This window comes from Lineus longissimus, chromosome 12, assembly GCF_910592395.1.
Source record: "Lineus longissimus chromosome 12, tnLinLong1.2, whole genome shotgun sequence".
NCBI classification, from domain to species: Eukaryota; Metazoa; Nemertea; class Pilidiophora; order Heteronemertea; family Lineidae; genus Lineus; species Lineus longissimus.
Window position 1 is genome coordinate 1524103 of NC_088319.1, and position 19189 is coordinate 1543291.

Sequence of the window (19189 nt, forward strand, 5' to 3'; positions counted from 1 at the left end):
TCGTTGGTACAGGCTTTAATTTTATCATACTGACAGGTTAACCAACACTTTTATATTCCGTGGTCCTGGATGTGCCCGAGTCCATGTTAAGCCGCATATCTGTAGACTAACAGCTAGTGGTTGTTCCCGTCTCTATGTTTCTTGTGCGTGACACTCACAAAATCAGGTGCCCCCATCGGTTGGACCAGAGAGCATGTTTTGGAAACAATGCCTCAGGTGCACAAATGATGGACATGCTGTCTTTAGTCCCTCGGCAGTTGTGAGAGCAGCACATTCTATGAGAAACCGTTTGAGATGCAAAAAAACCCCTGGCTGGAGTGGAGGATGTTACAACTCTTTTACCACGGGCAACATCGGGAGCCTGTCTTTGGTAAAGATCACATTCGACTGTCCTGACCAGACCTGGTCATAGAGCAGCCATGATCCTTTAGTATTTGACGAAATATATCGCGGATGGTCAAAGGCACATTCTTGATAGAAAGACACAAAAGTATTTCGATGGCTGTATCCCACCACTGCCAATTAAGTAGGGGATGACCAAGTAAGGTTTGCTATGGACAGCAAGACGGTGGATGAGCCTGGCCATTTACGATCAAGCTGTGACTTTCTCATCTCTCAGCTGCTATCTGACTGTACCCTTGAAGACAGGCTCATGTATCTTACTTGGCTACTCAATTAGTAGCTTACTTGGTGTAGCTTATGGACCTGGGGTCCCTCATGTACCTTGGACAACATCAGGGTCCTTCTGCCTCTGGTGGGGTATCTGTCCATCCCACTGTACTCTTGAAGACCATACTTGAAGTAGCTTGCTTACCGGGGGCGTTCTGCTTTCGGTGGAGGTTCGACCCCAGGGAGCTCATGTACCTGAGGCAGGGGCTGCCCAGGGAGTCTAATCTGAAGTAGCTGTACCTAGAACAACATCAGGACCTTCTGCCTTTGATACAGAGCCCTTATCTCACTGTACACCTGAAGACAGGCACAACTTGGCCGAAGGAACATATAAAACTGCCTTCGATTCGCGCTGCCTGCGACTGCTAATTACTAATAGTTTATATTCTTGTCCTTGGCGGTTGTGACGGCTCCTGGTTGGGTTTGCAGCATGTCATTTCTTATTTTTACATTTATAATTTTTGACTCTGTAGCCCAATATATCATGTTTGAAGTCAATTTGGATTGGATTTTGAGCCTTTCACTCGGCACTCAACCAAGAATCAAAACCCCAGCCCACCCGCTTGTCACAGTCTGCCATACACCCTGGCGATTGGTCGTCACAACCTGGTCAGACTTAACAAGAACTATAAAGTTGTCAAAAGCTCTCCTGTATCACTTGAACTCGGCTGTACAAGACAAGTTTTGCCTCAAACGCTGACATTTTCTCCTTCAGTTAGGGTCTTCTAGCACGCCAGCGTCCATTAACCCCGGTGTGTGCCAAAACCAGCTTTGAACAACCTAAATAAAGTAATTGGTTGTCACAACCTGTCAGTCGAACCAGGAGGAAATTGACAATATGGCATCGCCCCCTCCCCGAAACAGAAAAGTGACTGTCGCAGGTCCTTGCCTACACTTCCGACGCAGTAAACTAGACACATATGCAGCGCATTTCGTCATCCAGGTTGTCCTTCCTCGGGCGACAGGACGCAGCCTTAGCCGGTCCACTACGCTGCGTCAGTAGTCAGTAGACCGGACTCGCGCTCCCACTCGAACGGAGGGGCAGTTTAAGATGGAACTGTCATTTTTCTTCGGACTGACGTCTGGCTTGTGTACCGAACGACGAGAGCCCAAATCATTTGGTAAGGTATATTCATTGACCTGTCAGCTTTAAGTCGTGAGCATTTCCGTGAATGGGTCAATAAAAACTTGATTGAAGAATTGAGGCATCAGTTACAATAAATGGACATTATTTCGTCACCTCTCATTGTGTGACTTTAATAAGAAGAAAGCCAAGCTGTTGTGTTGCGATAATCCTTGGTCGCGTTTCAGTCCTGTGATGTAATCAGTGTTGTACTACACGACTCGAACAGGGGAGTGGGCACGACAGACCGGTTTTGGGAACGAAAGTGTTCAGTTGTGTCGAAGCCAAGATAAGGCACATGTTCCAAGGTCGAAGCGCTGGTTCAACATTGGTACGTCTCAAACCCTCCTTTCTCTTTACCTCCTCCTTCCCAACTTTTGCGACCTGAGTGTTTGCTACCCAATGTACAATCTTATCTTGTCTTTTTCTTTCTTTACAGACACCAGATATGTTGTCCTGCCAATTGCTCAACCGCCGCTGCCATAAACCAGTCTATCACAGGATATATACGACGTCAACACCATCATGGTGAGTTATTTTTCTCAACTCGAATCATCACAAAACTTCTTATGAAACGTTTCATCATTGCAGCAGTGGCGGATCCAGAAATTTGGGAAAGAAACGTGTGGGGGGAGGGGCACACTCAACACGTCAGAAGGCCTAAGCCGACTTCGAACAATGCCAAGAGACACGGCGATCCTTTGTTCAAGGTGAAACGCATGGCTGGTCAGTGCCAAAACAAACTTCTTCGGATTCGTCTTCCTGAAAACGGGGGGGGGGGGGTCTTGTAGAAATCTTTGCTTCCTGGGGAGAGCCGTCCTGAACATTCATTTCTCTGACAAAAAGGGGATAACTCATGCCACTGCTCTGTCCTGAATCGGCTTTCCACACTCAGCTTAGCTGACCTTTGAAAGGAGGACACTGTTAGCCTATCTCCTATCGATGGTACCAGGTCGTCTCGGTGGCGGCAGCACAATGAAATGAGACGCTCAGTCATGTCTGCCATGTTTAATGACGTCACATGCCACCAAATTTGGGCCATTTTAAAAAGACCCTTTCCCAGGCAACGTTTGTTCACCATGGGATAAAAGTAAAAATATACAAGCTTATTCAACCAATTTACTTGAAGTTGTCCATGTGTTCCAGTGTTCATGATATTTTGAGTGGTAAGCTTACGCTGTATCTGTGAAAAGGCCTTTTCAAAATCGCCGACATTTATTTTCGTCTGTAAACGGTCTATCGGCGCTTGTTGCTCGACCGTCTCAGAAGTTTACAAAATCAATGGATGCCAATTATTATTATTATTCAACCAATCATTATTCAACCAATTTACTTGAAGTTGTCCATGTGTTCCAGTTTTCATAATATTTTGAGTGGTAAACTTACGCTGTCTGTGAAAAGGCCTTTTCGAAATACAGAATAGCCGGGACAGTAGTAGCTCTGTACATTATGTACACTCTGTCCCTCTGTACATTATGTACACATTCCTATCATTTAGCACAGAGTGGCTATTCTGCAGTTGCTCCACTCTGCCATAGTTGTCATCAAGTATCAATACTTCTTGTCATGTCAATACGTTTTCTTTCAGAAGCCCGGCCGATGTCCCCCTGAACCTTAAAGAAATGGTTGGGTTTGGTCAAGGGACTGGTATTGGATCTGATATATTATCATAATTGTCACACCTTTTCACTAAATATGAGATCTTGAAAACTGCTTGGCATTACTCCTTGTGTAACCCAAAGTTATGACGCCTGTCTAAAAAATTGGTACTTGATACCTTATGGTGAAGGATGAGCCAGTTATTTTCGAGTTTGTACTTTGGGTGCATCTCGTTCCTCGGGTTGCATTGCGCCCGCGACCCCATAGGAGTTCCTGGTCTTGTCTCTTCGCCCCCAACCCCGATAAACTCTTTGTACCGTGAACGAATGCTCATCAGGTCGACAGAAATTTGACGACGTAAATCCATCCATATTAACTGGCGCTGCGGCTGCGCTCAATAGACTCCGTTGGGGAGTCTGAGCCTGATAGGGTGTACCAGTCCAGCCGGTTATGTACGGTTGGTATGCTCTATGATATGGATCTCCAGCCACCTGTCAGCTAGGGGCAGACCCCAGTGTCTCAACCCTGGGTCTCAGAGGCGGTAACTTCTAGTCAGGCAGCGCGCTATGTCTGGTTAGACGACATGGGTTACCAGGGCATCCACAGCCAATATGGTTTGCACATGGAGGTCATCGCGACCGACTTGTGAGGGGGAAGAAGTGATGTCCATGGCGGTTTCAAATTGATCTGACGACCCCCGCGTCTTTGGACTGGAGGGGTTCATGTGGCCAAATCCTGTCAGCTAAATCCTATCGTTAGCATCGTCTGCGGTACATGGAAACCCAGGGCCTGGAACCCTTTTTGGCTTCAAGTTGGTTTAATTTCCCCGAGGATTTCAATTATGATATATATATTTAGATCCACAGGTATAGTCAGTACATGTGGCGACTCGCCACATGTACATTTTAAAAGTTTTTTTCGAACATTGTAAATAGTTATGACAATAAATTTCCTCTTTGGACGTGTTTTTCTTTACCAGAATGACAATCAAAAAGATTGTCACTGGAGAATTTCCCCGTCCCCACCCCAGCCCTAGAATAATATACAGACTAAACGAAAAATATAGATGATAGCATCATTGGACTGTACTGGTAATATAGGTCAGTCACGAAGAATAGAATATGTTTTGGACTGTACTGGTAATAGAGGTCAGTCACGAAAAATAAAATATATATTGGACTGTACTGGTAATATAGGTCAGTCACGAAGAATAGAATAAGTTTTGGACTGTACTGGTAATAGAGGTCAGTCACGAAGAATAGAATATATATTGGACTGTACTGGTAATAGAGGTCAGTCACGAAAATATCTGGAAGTCTGTGCCCCATTGTTGACGAATATAATATCGTGAGGACTTTATAAATAGTCACGGTCCCTGGCCCCTCCCCCATAAAATCATTAGCAAGGTCACTGCCAGGCAAAAGCTTCAGTATTATTACTGTATAAACATGTCTTCAACATTATAAACGGCCCTATTTGTGGGGTTACATTGGGTTCTTGCTGGGGTAATGATGTCCATGTCCGATTCTGCGTTTTGTGGACTTGTAAATCAGTCCAGCAGTGACGGTGCGTTTTGTGGACATGTAAGTCTGTCCAGCAGTACCAAGTTTCACCCCAGCAATTACCAATAAGACCTGCGCGTGACCTTAAAGTCAGTTCATGATAAGCAATCCATGCGGACTACTATGCCAGTATCGAGTCAAGACGAGCGATGGGTGCATTAGAAGAAAGAACCTTGCAAAGAGGAGCTGGAACTGTCAGTCCAGCTCTCGCTAATGAAACAATGGGCGATTTAAAAGACGTCTCCTGAAGAGAAATCGCCCATTGTTGACCGAAGCAGCATTCGAATTGTTTCCAACTTTTTCAGGTGAATTGCTCGATCTCGTGTGGTTTCGCTGTCCCGTCCTGAGAAACGAACCAACGCGACAGTTGGGGGGCAAGCTCTCCTGATCGCCAGACCGTATTCTGTGAAGCAGGACTTGGTACACAGTTGCCCATCCGTGAGTTTGAGAGCAGTATCTTCCGGATGCCAGGTTTGTGGAACACAATTGAGGTGAATATGGTAGAACACGATCAACTGGCTATACCGATAATGAAATGAGGCTTATGTTTAGACGAACTCGAGGCAGGTTGACCACTATTACCAAACATGAGAAAATGCTAAAAAATACTTTCATTTTTAAAAGTGTGTATATTTTGGCTTGGAATTCTAACTCTTCATCTTTCTTTTTCAGGCCGGGAAACCAGATCGAGGAACAGTTCAGTCACAACGGAATGTACCACACTCTTGCTGTAATTTATGACCTCATAACATTTTAATAAATTGTTACTCTTTTGTTTCATGTGAACCTTTGCCAAAAAGTGCTTATTCCCCACTGTGCTGAAATGAATTACGCCAGGAGGAATACCTCCTGATAACGCTTACGTACTTGCAGACCCAGAATATTGCTATTTCTTGTTACGCTTTCAATGTGGCAATTTATGTTCTGTTTGGTGATGTTTGTTACGTGAAAACAACCTATCTAATTCACAGTACAAGGTGCAGGAGCAATGGAGTTATTTGTTTGTGTGGTCGCCTCGATCACAGCAAAAAAGTCTCTACATTGCATTTGTGCCACATTTAATTACTCAAAATAATGCACGGATGCGCGTTATTGACATTCATTTGTTTCCAAGAGGAATTTATTTGTAGTAGATCGATATCATCACTCTGAAGGCCGAGTTTTCTCAAATATCTCTATAGTTATTTTTTTCTTCAGGCAGGCCTAAATGTATATTAATTTAAGGCCTAGAGAACGTTGTAGGCTAGGATATTATTAATTTTATAGGCCCATATCAGTTTTGAGAATAATTTCCTCTTGAAGACAATAAGCGTCAAGCATGTCCAGTCTTTGTAGCATTTTGAATGAGCGGACTTGGATGAAATTTGAAAGCTCTATTCGTGTTTATGCCATTGTTTTTGTCAGCAATCGGTTCTTGCCACATTCAAAGCGGTCAACGTTGTCATTGTGTTTTTGCCATTTGCCTACCCCATCCCGGCTCCCTCCTTATCGACACTGCCGCGCACCACCCTCCACCCCATACCCCGCTTCTGATCCCTGGGCCCCATTGCTCAAGCGGCGTTAGCAGTAACGTAACGCTTAGTTGAGCTAATGCTGGTGTTTGTCTCCAAGCCGATTGAGCAACCGGGCATAATATGTTAATATTATGTATGTATTTTAGAATGATTTATTTTGATGCCGATGCCGATGCAAAATGTAATGTCATCATTTTTCTCAAAACTTTACACGTTTGAATAAGTTGCCGCCGTGGGAAATCCGAGAAAGCCATAAAGTGAAATGTGACGCTGTCCGCTTTAATACGTATAACAAGCTACGGTCGGGCTTTACTGATTTCGCGCGCCGGCCGCTCATTCAAAGTTGCCAAATAAAAGTTGCCATATCATTCGCCTTTGTCTCTTGTCCTTCGAGCGTGGATGGGGGACACTCTTGCGAAGTTTTTGCACTTATCCTGTAACTTTGCGTCCCATTTGAATCCAGAATGAGATAGCCGACTTGTATGTCCGGGTCTAAGCAGTTATCTGAACAAGGGAAAAGAAACGCATTATAAAAATAAAATATAAAGAAAAAAAGAAAATGAAAAGTTTTGTCCACAACCGGATTCGAACTCGCGACCTTTGGATCGAACATCGTATTCTGCCATTTCTGACGAGCGCTCCACCAACTGCTCTAAAGTTTCTAAGACTTCTGACGTCATGTATTTGTCGAAATCTGATTGGCTAAAAGTCCCTGTACAAATGTACACTATAGTGCCCAAAAGCTTCGGGAAAAAAATTCGCTGGCGGGCCGTGTTCTGACATGTGTTGAATAAGGCCTACTCTTTGATAACACTCGTCACCCGGGACTCGTGACAAGTTATCCAAATCGGGCTTCCATGCACATGGCAAACGCGGCGATGAATTTCGTGGAAAACCTATTTCAACAAAAGGCCCGCGGGCTTCGAAAAACCCCGGGGAAAATAACAAGGAAGTCTCTTAGTCATGAGGGGACTTTGTAGGCCAAGTGGCGCAGTTCAGGGCACAATCAGATGAGCAGAGGAAGTCTGGTAGCTTGATGCCACCGGGAGACAGAAAATTTGTTAGCTCAGAAGTAAGGGAGAAGTTAATTTTGCTACAGGAACCCGCCCGCCACCGGTAAGTTCAATTGCGCTTTTCCCTCGAGTCTTGTTTTTGTGGGCTGTGAATATGACATCGCCCGTCGCTGTCTCTTCAATAAGAGCCGAGGTGAGCCCAACATTATCCTGCTTTAACTCCGGAGGCAGTCCGTTATTTGTCTTGAGGACTACAGTGCACTCCGTAGGAGTACAATCTTACCTCTGAAACGAAACTGTTCCTTGGCTAATTAAGGTGTTCAACATAAATTGTCCATGAAGGGCCCGAGATGGACATATCAAACTTCCAGCGGTATTGCCTCTGTAGCCTTTGACGCTCGTTGTCTGGAAGCTGAGAAATATCAATACATGAGCATGTAAGGGTCGGATGATCGATGGAAATGAAGGAATTCGATGTACTGTATTTACTGTGTCGACGCAAACTACCTATCTTATGTGTAACAGACCTATGTCGCGGCTCAACAGGCTCAATAGCACCACACGGGTGAGATGAATAAAGACTTAGCAAAAGCTTTTATCTATAACTCCATGTACATTTACACTGGGCCTTTCAGTACTAAAGCACTCGCTAGACTTTATTCACATCAGCCAATGGGTGATATGAATAAAGACGAGCAAATGCTTTTATCTAAAACTCCATGTACATTTACACCAGACCTTTCTGTACAAAATTGAAGTAAAAGCATTTGCTAGACTTTATTCCTATCAGCCAATGTGTCGAAGACTCCTCTTATTGGGTTAGATATTAAGTTGGAATTCCCGAAATACAATTATAGATACATGTCGGCCAACCATAACTTCACATCGTCATAATCTGTTGAAAGTTTCAAAACTAGGTCAAATCGTGCTCTATCTCGATATCGATAAACCTATGCTGATCATTGTTGTAATAAATGCGTCAGCGGGGAATTATTTCATGTATAGCCAAATGGCAGGCATGGCCTATCTGTTCATTGAAAATGTCAGGAGGGAAAACCCAATTTTGTGTCCTAGATCAGCATGAAGGGAAATGCGAGTCATCTCGTGCTTAGGGAATACCAATACCGGGTATCATGTCTTTTTATTTCAAATGTTGAACAGAAGATAAATTTAAAGGGGCATGTTTCTGGCAGTATGCTGTGTTTTCCATACGATAATGTCATCCAGTTTGGCTGTGACTCCTCAAAAGTGCCGTTGAAAGTCACTAAACTGTATGCAATTTAATTGAAACTTCCACCCAGCAAACTGCGCATGCGAGTTGCCCAAAACTGACAAAGACCGAAGTGAGGCTGGTGAAAACGATCCTATTCCAACATGTAAAGGCCCTATACCCCACCCAAATGCCCAAATGTCATAATGATATTAGATTGACTCCCATGCATGTAGTTCATTTCTCAATCGTCTCTCCTTCATGTACAGGGCAACAAGATGTGGCCGGTCCACTGCGTCCGGAGTGTAAATAGTGTGTGCTAAACATATTTTTATCTTCTTATTCAGGCTGACCATACCAGTCCGGTTAAAAAATGAGGCCGCACTTGTTTATTCTTTTGGCTTTTTGTGTGGGATTCGTTGCTGTTACTGGGAAACCCCTGCCGAAGAACGAGAAAGTTAAAAATGGTAAGTCTCTGGGGCTTCGGAATCCTGTCCACTGTGCACAGCATAAGACTCTGGTTTCACAAACAGTTAGACGCTTGTGTCGTGCCCATATAATTTAAATACATGCCAATACCTGGACCGAAACTCTCCCATCAGGACGGTTCCCAGGATACTAGTAGCGTAGTTTTTTTCTTTCTATTTTCAAGCGTAACATTTTCAGTTGGCCGAGAGAGGCAGAAGAGGGATTTGCCCACGGTCAAAAGCTGGGGAAGCTTGAGAGTAGCGGGGCGGGAGAGAGCGCTAACCATGGCCTTGGCCTTTACACCGTGAACATGTGCACGCCATCACTTGCCTTTTAGGCATGTTAGGGGGGATGGGAGTTATGGGGCCCTACACCAGGAGATGGGTCTCCCACGCTTCTCGGACCAATAGATCGATAACTTTAAACTTTGGTCCATTCATTTCAGATATTGAACAAAGTAACCCATCAGTGCATGGAATAACGAGCGATTACGATGTCCAACTTGCAAACCTGCTAATTAACCCGTCAGAAAGTCCAGATGGACATTCACTTAACCGCCGCACAGCACATGGTTTTGGTGCAGACGACGAACCTTCGTTGCACCATCCAACACAAGTTTCTGGAGATAACGAACCTTCGTTGGGCCACCATCCAACACAGGTTTCTGCAGAGAACGAACCTTCGTTGCACCATCCAACACAGGTTTCTGGAGACGATGAACCGTCGTTGGGCCACCATCCAACACAGGTTTCTGGAGAGGACGAACCTTCGTTGCACCATCCAACACAGGTTTCTGGAGACGATGAACCGTCCTTAGGCCTCCATCCAACACAGGTTTCTGGAGAGGACGAACCTTCGTTGCACCATCCAACACAGGTTTCTGGAGACGATGAACCGTCCTTGGGCCTCCATCCAACACAGGTTTCTGGAGAGGACGAACCTTCGTTGCACCATCCAACACAGGTTTCTGGAGACGATGAACCGTCGTTGCACCATCCTACGCAGGTTTCTGGAGATGACGAACCTTCGTTGGGCCACCATCTAACACAGGTTTCTGGAGAGGATGAACCTTCGTTGCACCATCCAACACAGGTTTCTGGAGACGATGAACCGTCCTTGGGCCACCATCCAACACAGGTTTCTGGAGACGACGAACCTTCGTTGCACCATCAAACACAGGTTTCTGGAGACCATGAACCGTCGTTGGGCCTCCATCCGACACATGTTTCTGGAGACGACGAACCGTTGTCGCACCATCCAACACAGGTTTCTGGAGACGATGAACCGTCGTTGGGCCTCCATCCAACACAGGTTTCTGGAGACGACGAACCTTCGTTGCACCATCCAACACAGGTTTCTGGAGACGATGAACCGTCATTGCACCATCCGACACAGGTTTCTGGAGAGGACGAACCGTCGGTGCACCATCTGACACAGGTTTCTGGAGAGGACGAACCTTCGTTGCACCATCCAACACAGGTTTCTGGAGACGATGAACCGTCGTTGGGCCTCCATCCTACACAGGTTTCTGGAGACGACGGACCTTCGTTGCATCATCCAACACAGGTTTCTGGAGACGACGAACCATTGTTGCACCATCCCACACAGGTTTCTGGAGAGAATGAACCGTCGTTGCACCTTCCAAGACCAGTTTCTTTGCTCATTGTTCATTCAAGACAACGCTCTGGAGACGAGGAAAGTGTCTTGAACAGCAGGACTCGGAATTCGAAAGGATATGACTCGATCATCAGGGAGAATCTCCCCAGTGCAGCAGACGATGGCACTCCTTTGCTGAACAGCAGTTCGCCAGTATCAAGAACGTCAGTGATTGTGTACGCAAACTTGACAGAAGATATACAGCCATCTAGCCATCCAGCCACACGAGATCATCTGACGAATGCGGAACCTAATCTGACATTACTGATCTCTGTGTCTTTCGTCAGTCTAACTGCTGTAATTCTCATCTGCCTTTTCCTCTTGTCGTCCCGCAACAGAAAAGACAAAGGTGACCAGTTAAGCATTGTAGACGTTTAATGCTGCTACATGCCTGTTTTGTGGCTTTGCCATGGAAATCAGGTGTTGATGTTCGCCTCTCTGGCCTAGACTCCAATTAATGCACTCCATTTCGTCATCCTGATCGTCCTTCCTCGACAGCGAGGCTGGTCCACTGCATCCGGAGTGTTCTCTCGCCCTGCACAACATGATGATACAATACGACACGATGGTTTCTGTCAAGTGCGAGTGAAAGTGTTGTGTCACTAAGGGCTACGCTGGCGGGAGCCCCGGCTCCTGGAAGGTACAACCAAACCAGACTGATCTTAGGCAAGTATGCAACCAAGCATACAACCTAGCATTGGTGATGACGCTTTGAGCATCTGCCGGGCGGCTATATATGGGCCAACAACTCATTCCGTCGCTTTACAACGTTAGAGAAACGAGAACTGGCACTGGACACAGGGCTGGAGAAGCGAACATCAACCTGTGATTTCCCGAGGATGGTTTTATAGTGTACGTTTTCGTACAACTTCTGGTGCTGCTCAGGCCTAACTAAGGTCTTCAAAAGTAATTCCTTTTATCGTACACATATAAACATACCAGTAGTGTTAATATAGTATTTTTTGTATTTACAAACGTTATTGTTATCTTGCATTTTCTATTCAGATAGGCCTCATCGGCTACATGTATTAGTATTATTGTCATTAATTCATAAGATTATAAAGATAAATTAATGCAAGTTTTTGTAGTTACTCATTTCCAGTTATCAGACTTCTTTGTCTTCACGAATTAACCTTGAGCCAGACGCACGCCTCCCCCCCCCCCCCCCCCCACCCTGCGGTATTACATAAAAAACTTGGAAATTGATCATGAATGTTAAGAAAACACCAGAGAATTGTGATGAGAAATTCAGTGCACGCCCCCTATCTTCTCGGCTCTTGGCCGATCCGCCCCTGATCCGCCCCCCCCCCCCCCCCGATCATTCCCTGCCCCAGCCCACACTCGAGGCACAACCAGCACCGTCTATCATGTCCATTGATGAAAATATAAGTACTCATGTCTTTGTGCAACATCTGCCTTTGAACAGGACTGTGGATTGTGCTGCCACCTTAAGAGATTCCGGGTAGCGAATTTTCTTCACAGTACCTAATAAAAACATGTGGACAATACCAACAAACCATACACCATATCCTCCAAGACTGAGCTCTGTTTGAAGCGTGATGGAGGCCGGGAAGACCTGGCCTGGCTGGTAGATCAGAAGTTGGAGAAGGAGCTTGGGGTAGAAGATGGAAGCCTGGGTCGTATGGTCATCCACGGACCTAAGAATTTTATGCTGTATAGTCGACCGCAAAGAACGAGCTATGCGATGTTCAGAGCCCGTGTGGTCACTACTGTTCGGGCAGCAGGCGGTATGTCAGTACAGTCCATACACCTCCAAGCAGCTGGAAACGACGCCTGTGAACTCTGTGCCATTAGCTTTCTGGAGGGACACCGTGAGGTACCCTCTACCTTCTCTCGGGCGCTGGACTCCCCACATTTGATTGCCACAGGATGTCAGCGTCTGGGTCATTCACCGTGGGTTCACTGGAAAGACATGGAATGGAACAATCAAACACTAGTATTGTCGGGACAAGAAAAGACTTGCACTCTTTGCAGAAAAACTGTAAACTTATACACATACTTCTGTTTCTGCTTTTTGAGACCGAGATGATCGCAACATAAGGTAAATCACAGAGGATTCACTGCAATGAGGGAGAAAGGTACAATCAAACAAACTGGCAAGTTCAGGTGGCACTACAACCTACCATGCTATACACCCAAGAAGAACCTTTTGATCACATTCTTTGCTATGCAGGGCGTATTGATACCATGGGCTAACATCGGCCGCTTTAAAATGTTCACTGATCCGCCTTAATTGAAGGACGTGGTAACTATTATATTGCTCTCCCTGCCTGCATAGCAGCGTACTCTTGTCACAGGCTTGTCCGCAGTTTGCAGTCCGCAGTCTTCAAGGGAGCAATGAGACCGAATCTCAACCAAAAGCAGCTGGTCCTGATGTTGCCCGCGTATATGGATCCCGAGTACATGGGTTGTATCTAGTACATGCCAAGCTTATGTGTTGTATATCAGGCACAAATCCCAAGTTTATGGGTTGTATCAGATACATCTCAAGTTAAGTGGTTGTATCAGGCACATGAGTTGCCACACTGGCCAGATTAAGCTCGTCTTCAAGAGTACAGTCAGACAGAACTTCTACCAAAGGCAGATGGGTCCTGATGTTGTCCCAGGTACACGACATCTTAAGTACATGTGTTGTATCAGGTACATCCGAAGTTTATCAGGTACATGGGTTATCACAATGGCCAGGTTGGCACAGTCAGACAGAACTTCTACCAAAGGCAGATGGGCCATAGGTGTCCCTGCAGGTTCACAGGCTGTATCAGCCCGGGAGGCTACAAACCACATTGAGAAAACTCTCCCAATGTCACATTGGAGACCGAGGTCTCAGTGGTGTTAAAGGGGCATGTGGGGCACTGCGAGTCCTTGCTCGTTCTGGTAAAGATTGTCTCATCCTTGCAGCTTTTGGAGACGGTCGTCTTCAGGAGGGACAACATAGAGGAGCCTGTCCTCACTTATGACTGCACTCCTTGCTTTGTCTCTAGTTTCTGAAGCGTTTGATTCAGGCAACATGTTCTGCTAATCAACCATAGCTGTGCGCATGTCCAGTCGTAAAAGAAGGAAACATCAGGACCGATGTTCACTGCCGGTAAGTCGGCATGAGAACATGTTTGATCAAATTCAGTCTTGGAGACTACCACTGCACTGCCTTGATAACGAAAGACACATTGATGATTGATATGTTGATGAAGCAGGAATACTTCCAAGAAAGTGGTTCCCGCGTTCTTTCACTAGTCAAAAACACCAGGAATTTTGATGAAAAATGCAGTGCACGCCCCCTATTTTTCCGGCGACTGTATCCGCCCCTGGTGTAGGTTTTTATAACTATCAAGGCTTGCAGGTTGATCTCAAATAGCGCGTTCGATTTCTAGCGCCGCGCTTCGGTAAGCATCGGATCTCGCGCCTTGAGGCGCATGCCCAGTATGAATCGAGCCCGAACGCTCTCGCGCCAGGCCCGAGTAACTTTAGGGTAAAGTAGCGTCCAAAAGAATGACCAGACACACTCTACCGGATGTGCGTTAATTACAAAAACGACTCACTAACCTTATCGAACAATTTTTTTACATCCAAATAAAAATTTCTTCCAAAAGCTATTCTATTTTGGTCGAAAAAGTGCAGTCTGATGCAGTTAACACATTTCGTGAATTTCGCGATTACAGGATCGTTTGCCAGCTTTCTCAAAGGTCACGTGCGGCGGCCATTTTATGTCTAAGTAACCCGCTCGCAGGGTCGCTCATTTCGGCCTTTGCACTGGCGCTTACTCTCGCTAGTAATCGAACACGCTATAAAAACTCCATTGCTCTGCCTCGCAAGGGAGCAGTTCCATGGAGGCCCAGGACTGAAAATTGAAGAATATAACCAATTTGGACTGATAGAACATACATGTAGAATACAAAACAAGCACAATATTTTTATGTTAAAATAGAACTTGAATTTATTTTCAAACAGTGCTAAATGCAAACACACTAAATGCGAACCAACAAACTAGGCCTACATGTACATGATCATGTATATTCAAGAACAATTTTTCCCAATTTTTGTTCCTTGCCTCATGAAAAGGACTAATACCGAACTGGAGTAATTGGTTGTCTAACCAAAACACTGCAAGGGTAGAGCTAGAAGTAGGCAAACCTGAGCCACCTCGACAAAATGACAGCTCTACTCCAACCCTCGTCAAGTTCAATATCGATTTCCATTCTGATACAACTCTAAAATTGTGATATAATTTGTTTGTAGACAATTTCAAATGCAGATCCTCGTTATCACTAAGATGCACCAAAGCTGTGGTAATTTATAAATGGCCAAGTCCCAAATTGGTGCTAGGAGGACAAAGTCACAACCAGAAGACTGGAATAAAATCACTTTCAGTTCATTTGTTGATGCTTAAACAACAAAACCTATGACAAATTCAGAGTCTAAATGCAACTTACAAAACATTTGAAGAAAGTATGTTCATGTTTATGTTAACGACATTGGATATCTAGAAACAGCAAGGACACATTTACACATGTACATAAGTGATCTTAAAATTTAGCCATCAACAATCACTTGAACTGACAACTATGCAGCACGGTGCTGTAGGACACCCTCTCTATTAAGGACAGTGATTCTGGTCCCTGCATTATTTCTCCACAATTGACCTCTGTAGTCAGGAAACCTCTTTACAGCATTACCAGTCCTAAGGGTTTCCTTAATAGAGTGGTTCTACTACACCATAAAATCGTGAGTTATACAGACTCGTGCACACGTTTTTTTCAAATAATTTAATAAGATAATGATTGCGGACAAATACTTAACCTTAACTGATTCATTATTGTTGTCTCATATAATATACAGCAGATGAATATTGCACAGCAGATGAATATTGCACAGCAGATGCATCAAAAGGCTCAATTGCAGAATCCCTGACAAATGTCAAAATGAAACGGCCAGGGGCCATTGTGCTCACCGTATACATCTTTTAGTAGGCAGGATCATGCTTAGTTTAGAGGTGAATATGGTGAACACAATCAGGCATGAAGACTTTTTTTAGATGTGTATTGATGTCAAGTAATAAGACAGGGCAGTATATATAAGTTTATGATCCAACCAATAATTGTCTATGACATCAACAAGATCAATATCGTGTGATTGCTAAGAGTCCCTGCAATAAAAAATTCATCGAAAAAAAGTCATTAATAAGCAAGATATTGCACGTCCTACTTTTTCAGTTTTGACCCCCTGGTGGCCAAATCAAGAATCAGATGAGGCCAAAATTCGGTGTCAGAGATTATCTGATGTAGGGGGTTACATGTACCAACTTTCAAGTTCATAGCTTCAGCAGTTAAGAAACGTGCCATAGTTACACTCTAATGGCCAATTTACGCCATTTGACCTCTGTGACCTAGAAAAGGAGGTCAAATCCAAAAATCGTAGGACATGTGGTGTATCCTTGCTAGAAGTCCCTGCCATAAAAATTTTATCGAAAACAATTCACTCAAATAAGCAAGATATTGCACTTCTTCCTTTTTCCATTATGGCCCCCTGGTGGCCGAATAAAGAATCAGATCAGGCCAAAATTCGGCATCAAAGGTTATCTGATGTAGGGGGTTATATGCACCAAGTTTCAAGTTCATAGCTTTACTGGTTAAGAAACGTGCCATAGTTTACACTCCAACGGCCAATTTACGCCATATGACCTCTGTGACCTTGAAAAGTAGGTCAAATTGAAAACCCGTAAGACATGTGATGTATTCTTCCTAAGAGTACCTACCATAAACATTTTATCGAAAACAAGTCACTTATAAGCGAGATATCACACTTTTTAGATATCCACTTTTGGCCCCCTGGTGGCAAAGTTGAGAATCAGATCAAACTGAAATTCAGCACCAGAGGCTATGTGATATAGGGGGTTATATGTACTAAGTTTCAAGTTCATAGCTTTAGTGGTTAAGAAACGTGCCATAGTTTACACTCTAACGGCCAATTTCGCCATATGACCTCTGTGAACTTGAAAAGTAGGTCAAATTAAAAACCCGTATGATATAAGATGTATATTTGCTATGAGTACCTACAACACAAGTTTCATCGAAAACAAGTCACTAATAAGCGAGATATCACACTTTTTAGATATCGACATTTGGCCCCCTGGTGGCCAAGTTGAGAATCAGATCGGACCGAAATTCAGTGTCAGAGGTCACCTGACCTAGGGGGTGCTGTGTACAAAGTTTTTAAGTTCATAGCCCTAGCGGTTAAGAAACGTGCCACTGTTTTTTAAATAGGATACGACGACGGACGATGGACGACGACGACGGACGACGGACACTGCGGTATTACATAAGACTCCCCTACAGTGAGCCAAAAATCAAGAAAATGTAAGATACAAGTCAGAAAAGACAAAAGGGAAAAGATAAAAAATAATAAAATAAAAAAATATTTTTGGCCGTCCCTGACCGGGGTTTGAACTCACGACCTTTGGATTGCCACAACACGAAAAACACAAAACATGCAATTTCGGCCATATCTGTGTCTGCGTTGTGACCTCTGTGACCTCGACAAGTAGGTCAAATTATAAACCCATATGATATATGATGTATCCTTGCTATGAGTACCTACCACAAAAGTTTTATCGAAAACAAGTCATCAATAAGCGAGATATCACACTTTTTAGATATCCACATTCGACCCCCTGGTGGCCAAATTGAGAATCAGATCGGACCGATATTCAGCACAGGAGGTTATCTGATATAGGGGGTTATATGTACCAAGTTTCAAGTTCATAGCTGTGGCGGTTGAGAAACGTGCCATAGTTACGCTGAAACAGCCAATTTATGCCATTTGACCTCTGCAACCATGAAAAGTAGGTCAAATTAAAAAATTGTACGATATATGATGTATCCTTGCTATGAGTACCCACCACGAAAGTTTTATTGAAAACAAGTTATTGATAAGCGAATTATCACACTTTTTAGGTATCCACATTCGGCCCCCTGGTGGCCAAGTTGAGAATCAGATCAGACTGAAATTCAGCACCAGAGGTTATCTGGTATAGGGGGTTATATGTATTAAATTTCAAGTTCATAGCTGTGGAGGTTGAAAAACGTGCCATAGTTACACTGAAACAGCCAATTTATGCCATTTGACCTCTGTGACCTTGAAAAGTAGGTCAAATTAAAAACCCGTATGATATATGATGTATCCTTGCTATGAGTACCTACCACAAAAATTTTATTCCAAACAAGTCATTAATAAGCGAGATATCACACTTTTTAGATATCTACATTCGGCCCCCTGGTGGCCAAATTAAGAATCAGATCGGACCGAAATTTAGTGTCACAGGTCATCTGACCAAGGGAGTCCTGTGTACAAAGTTACAAGTTCATAGGCTTAGCGGTTAAGAAACGTGCCACTGTTTTTGAAACAGGATACGACGACGACGACGGACGACGACAGACGACGACGGACGACGGACACTGCGGTATCGTAAAGACTCCCCTACGGTGAGCCAAAAATCAAGAAAATGTAAGGTACAAGTCAGAAAAGACAAAAGTGAAAAGATAAAAAAAATAATAAAATAAAAAAAATATTTTTGGCCGTCCTTGACCGGGGTTTGAACTCACGACCTTTGGATTGCCACAACACGAAAAACACGAAACATGCAATTTCGGCCATATCTGTGTCTGCGTTGTGACCTCTGTGACCTTGACAAGTAGGTCAAATTAAAAACCCATATGATATATGATGTATCCTTGCTATGAGTACCTACCACAAAAGTTTTATCGAAAACAAGTCATCAAGCGAGATATCACACTTTTTAGATATCCACATTCGACCCCCTGGTGGCCAAATTGAGAATCAGATCGGACCGATATTCAGCACAAGACGTTATCTGATATAGGGGGTTATATGTACCAAGTTTCAAGTTCATAGCTGTGGCGGTTGAGAAACGTGCCATAGTTACACTGAAACAGCCAATTTATGCCATTTGACCTCTGCAACCTTGAAAAGTAGGTCAAATTAAAAACCCGTACGATATATGATGTATCCTTGCTATTAGTACCCACCACGAAAGTTTTATTGAAAACAAGTTATTGATAAGCGAATTATCACACTTTTTAGGTATCCACATTCGGCCCCCTGGTGGCCAAGTTGAGAATCAGATCAGACCGAAATTCAGCACCAGAGGTTATCTGGTATAGGGGGTTATATGTACTAAGTTTCAAGTTCATAGCTGTGGAGGTTGAAAAACGTGCCATAGTTACACTGAAACAGCCAATTTACGCCATTTGACCTCTGTGACCTTGAAAAGTAGGTCAAATTAAAAACCCGTATGATATATGATGTACCCTTGCTATGAGTACCTACCACAAAAATTTCAT

General features: G+C 44.1%; 1 protein-coding gene across 1 annotated transcript; it reads left to right on the forward strand.

The window, feature by feature from the left end:
* The first annotated feature begins 7467 nt into the window (after window positions 1-7467).
* On the forward strand, window positions 7468-11947 carry LOC135496946 (uncharacterized). Its single transcript, XM_064786547.1, has 3 exons — window positions 7468-7583; window positions 9038-9157; window positions 9604-11947. The coding sequence occupies exons 2-3, from the start codon at window positions 9064-9066 to the stop codon at window positions 11190-11192; spliced, it is 1683 nt and encodes a 560-aa protein (XP_064642617.1). The 5' UTR covers window positions 7468-7583; window positions 9038-9063; the 3' UTR covers window positions 11193-11947.
* Window positions 11948-19189: the final 7242 nt, after the last annotated feature.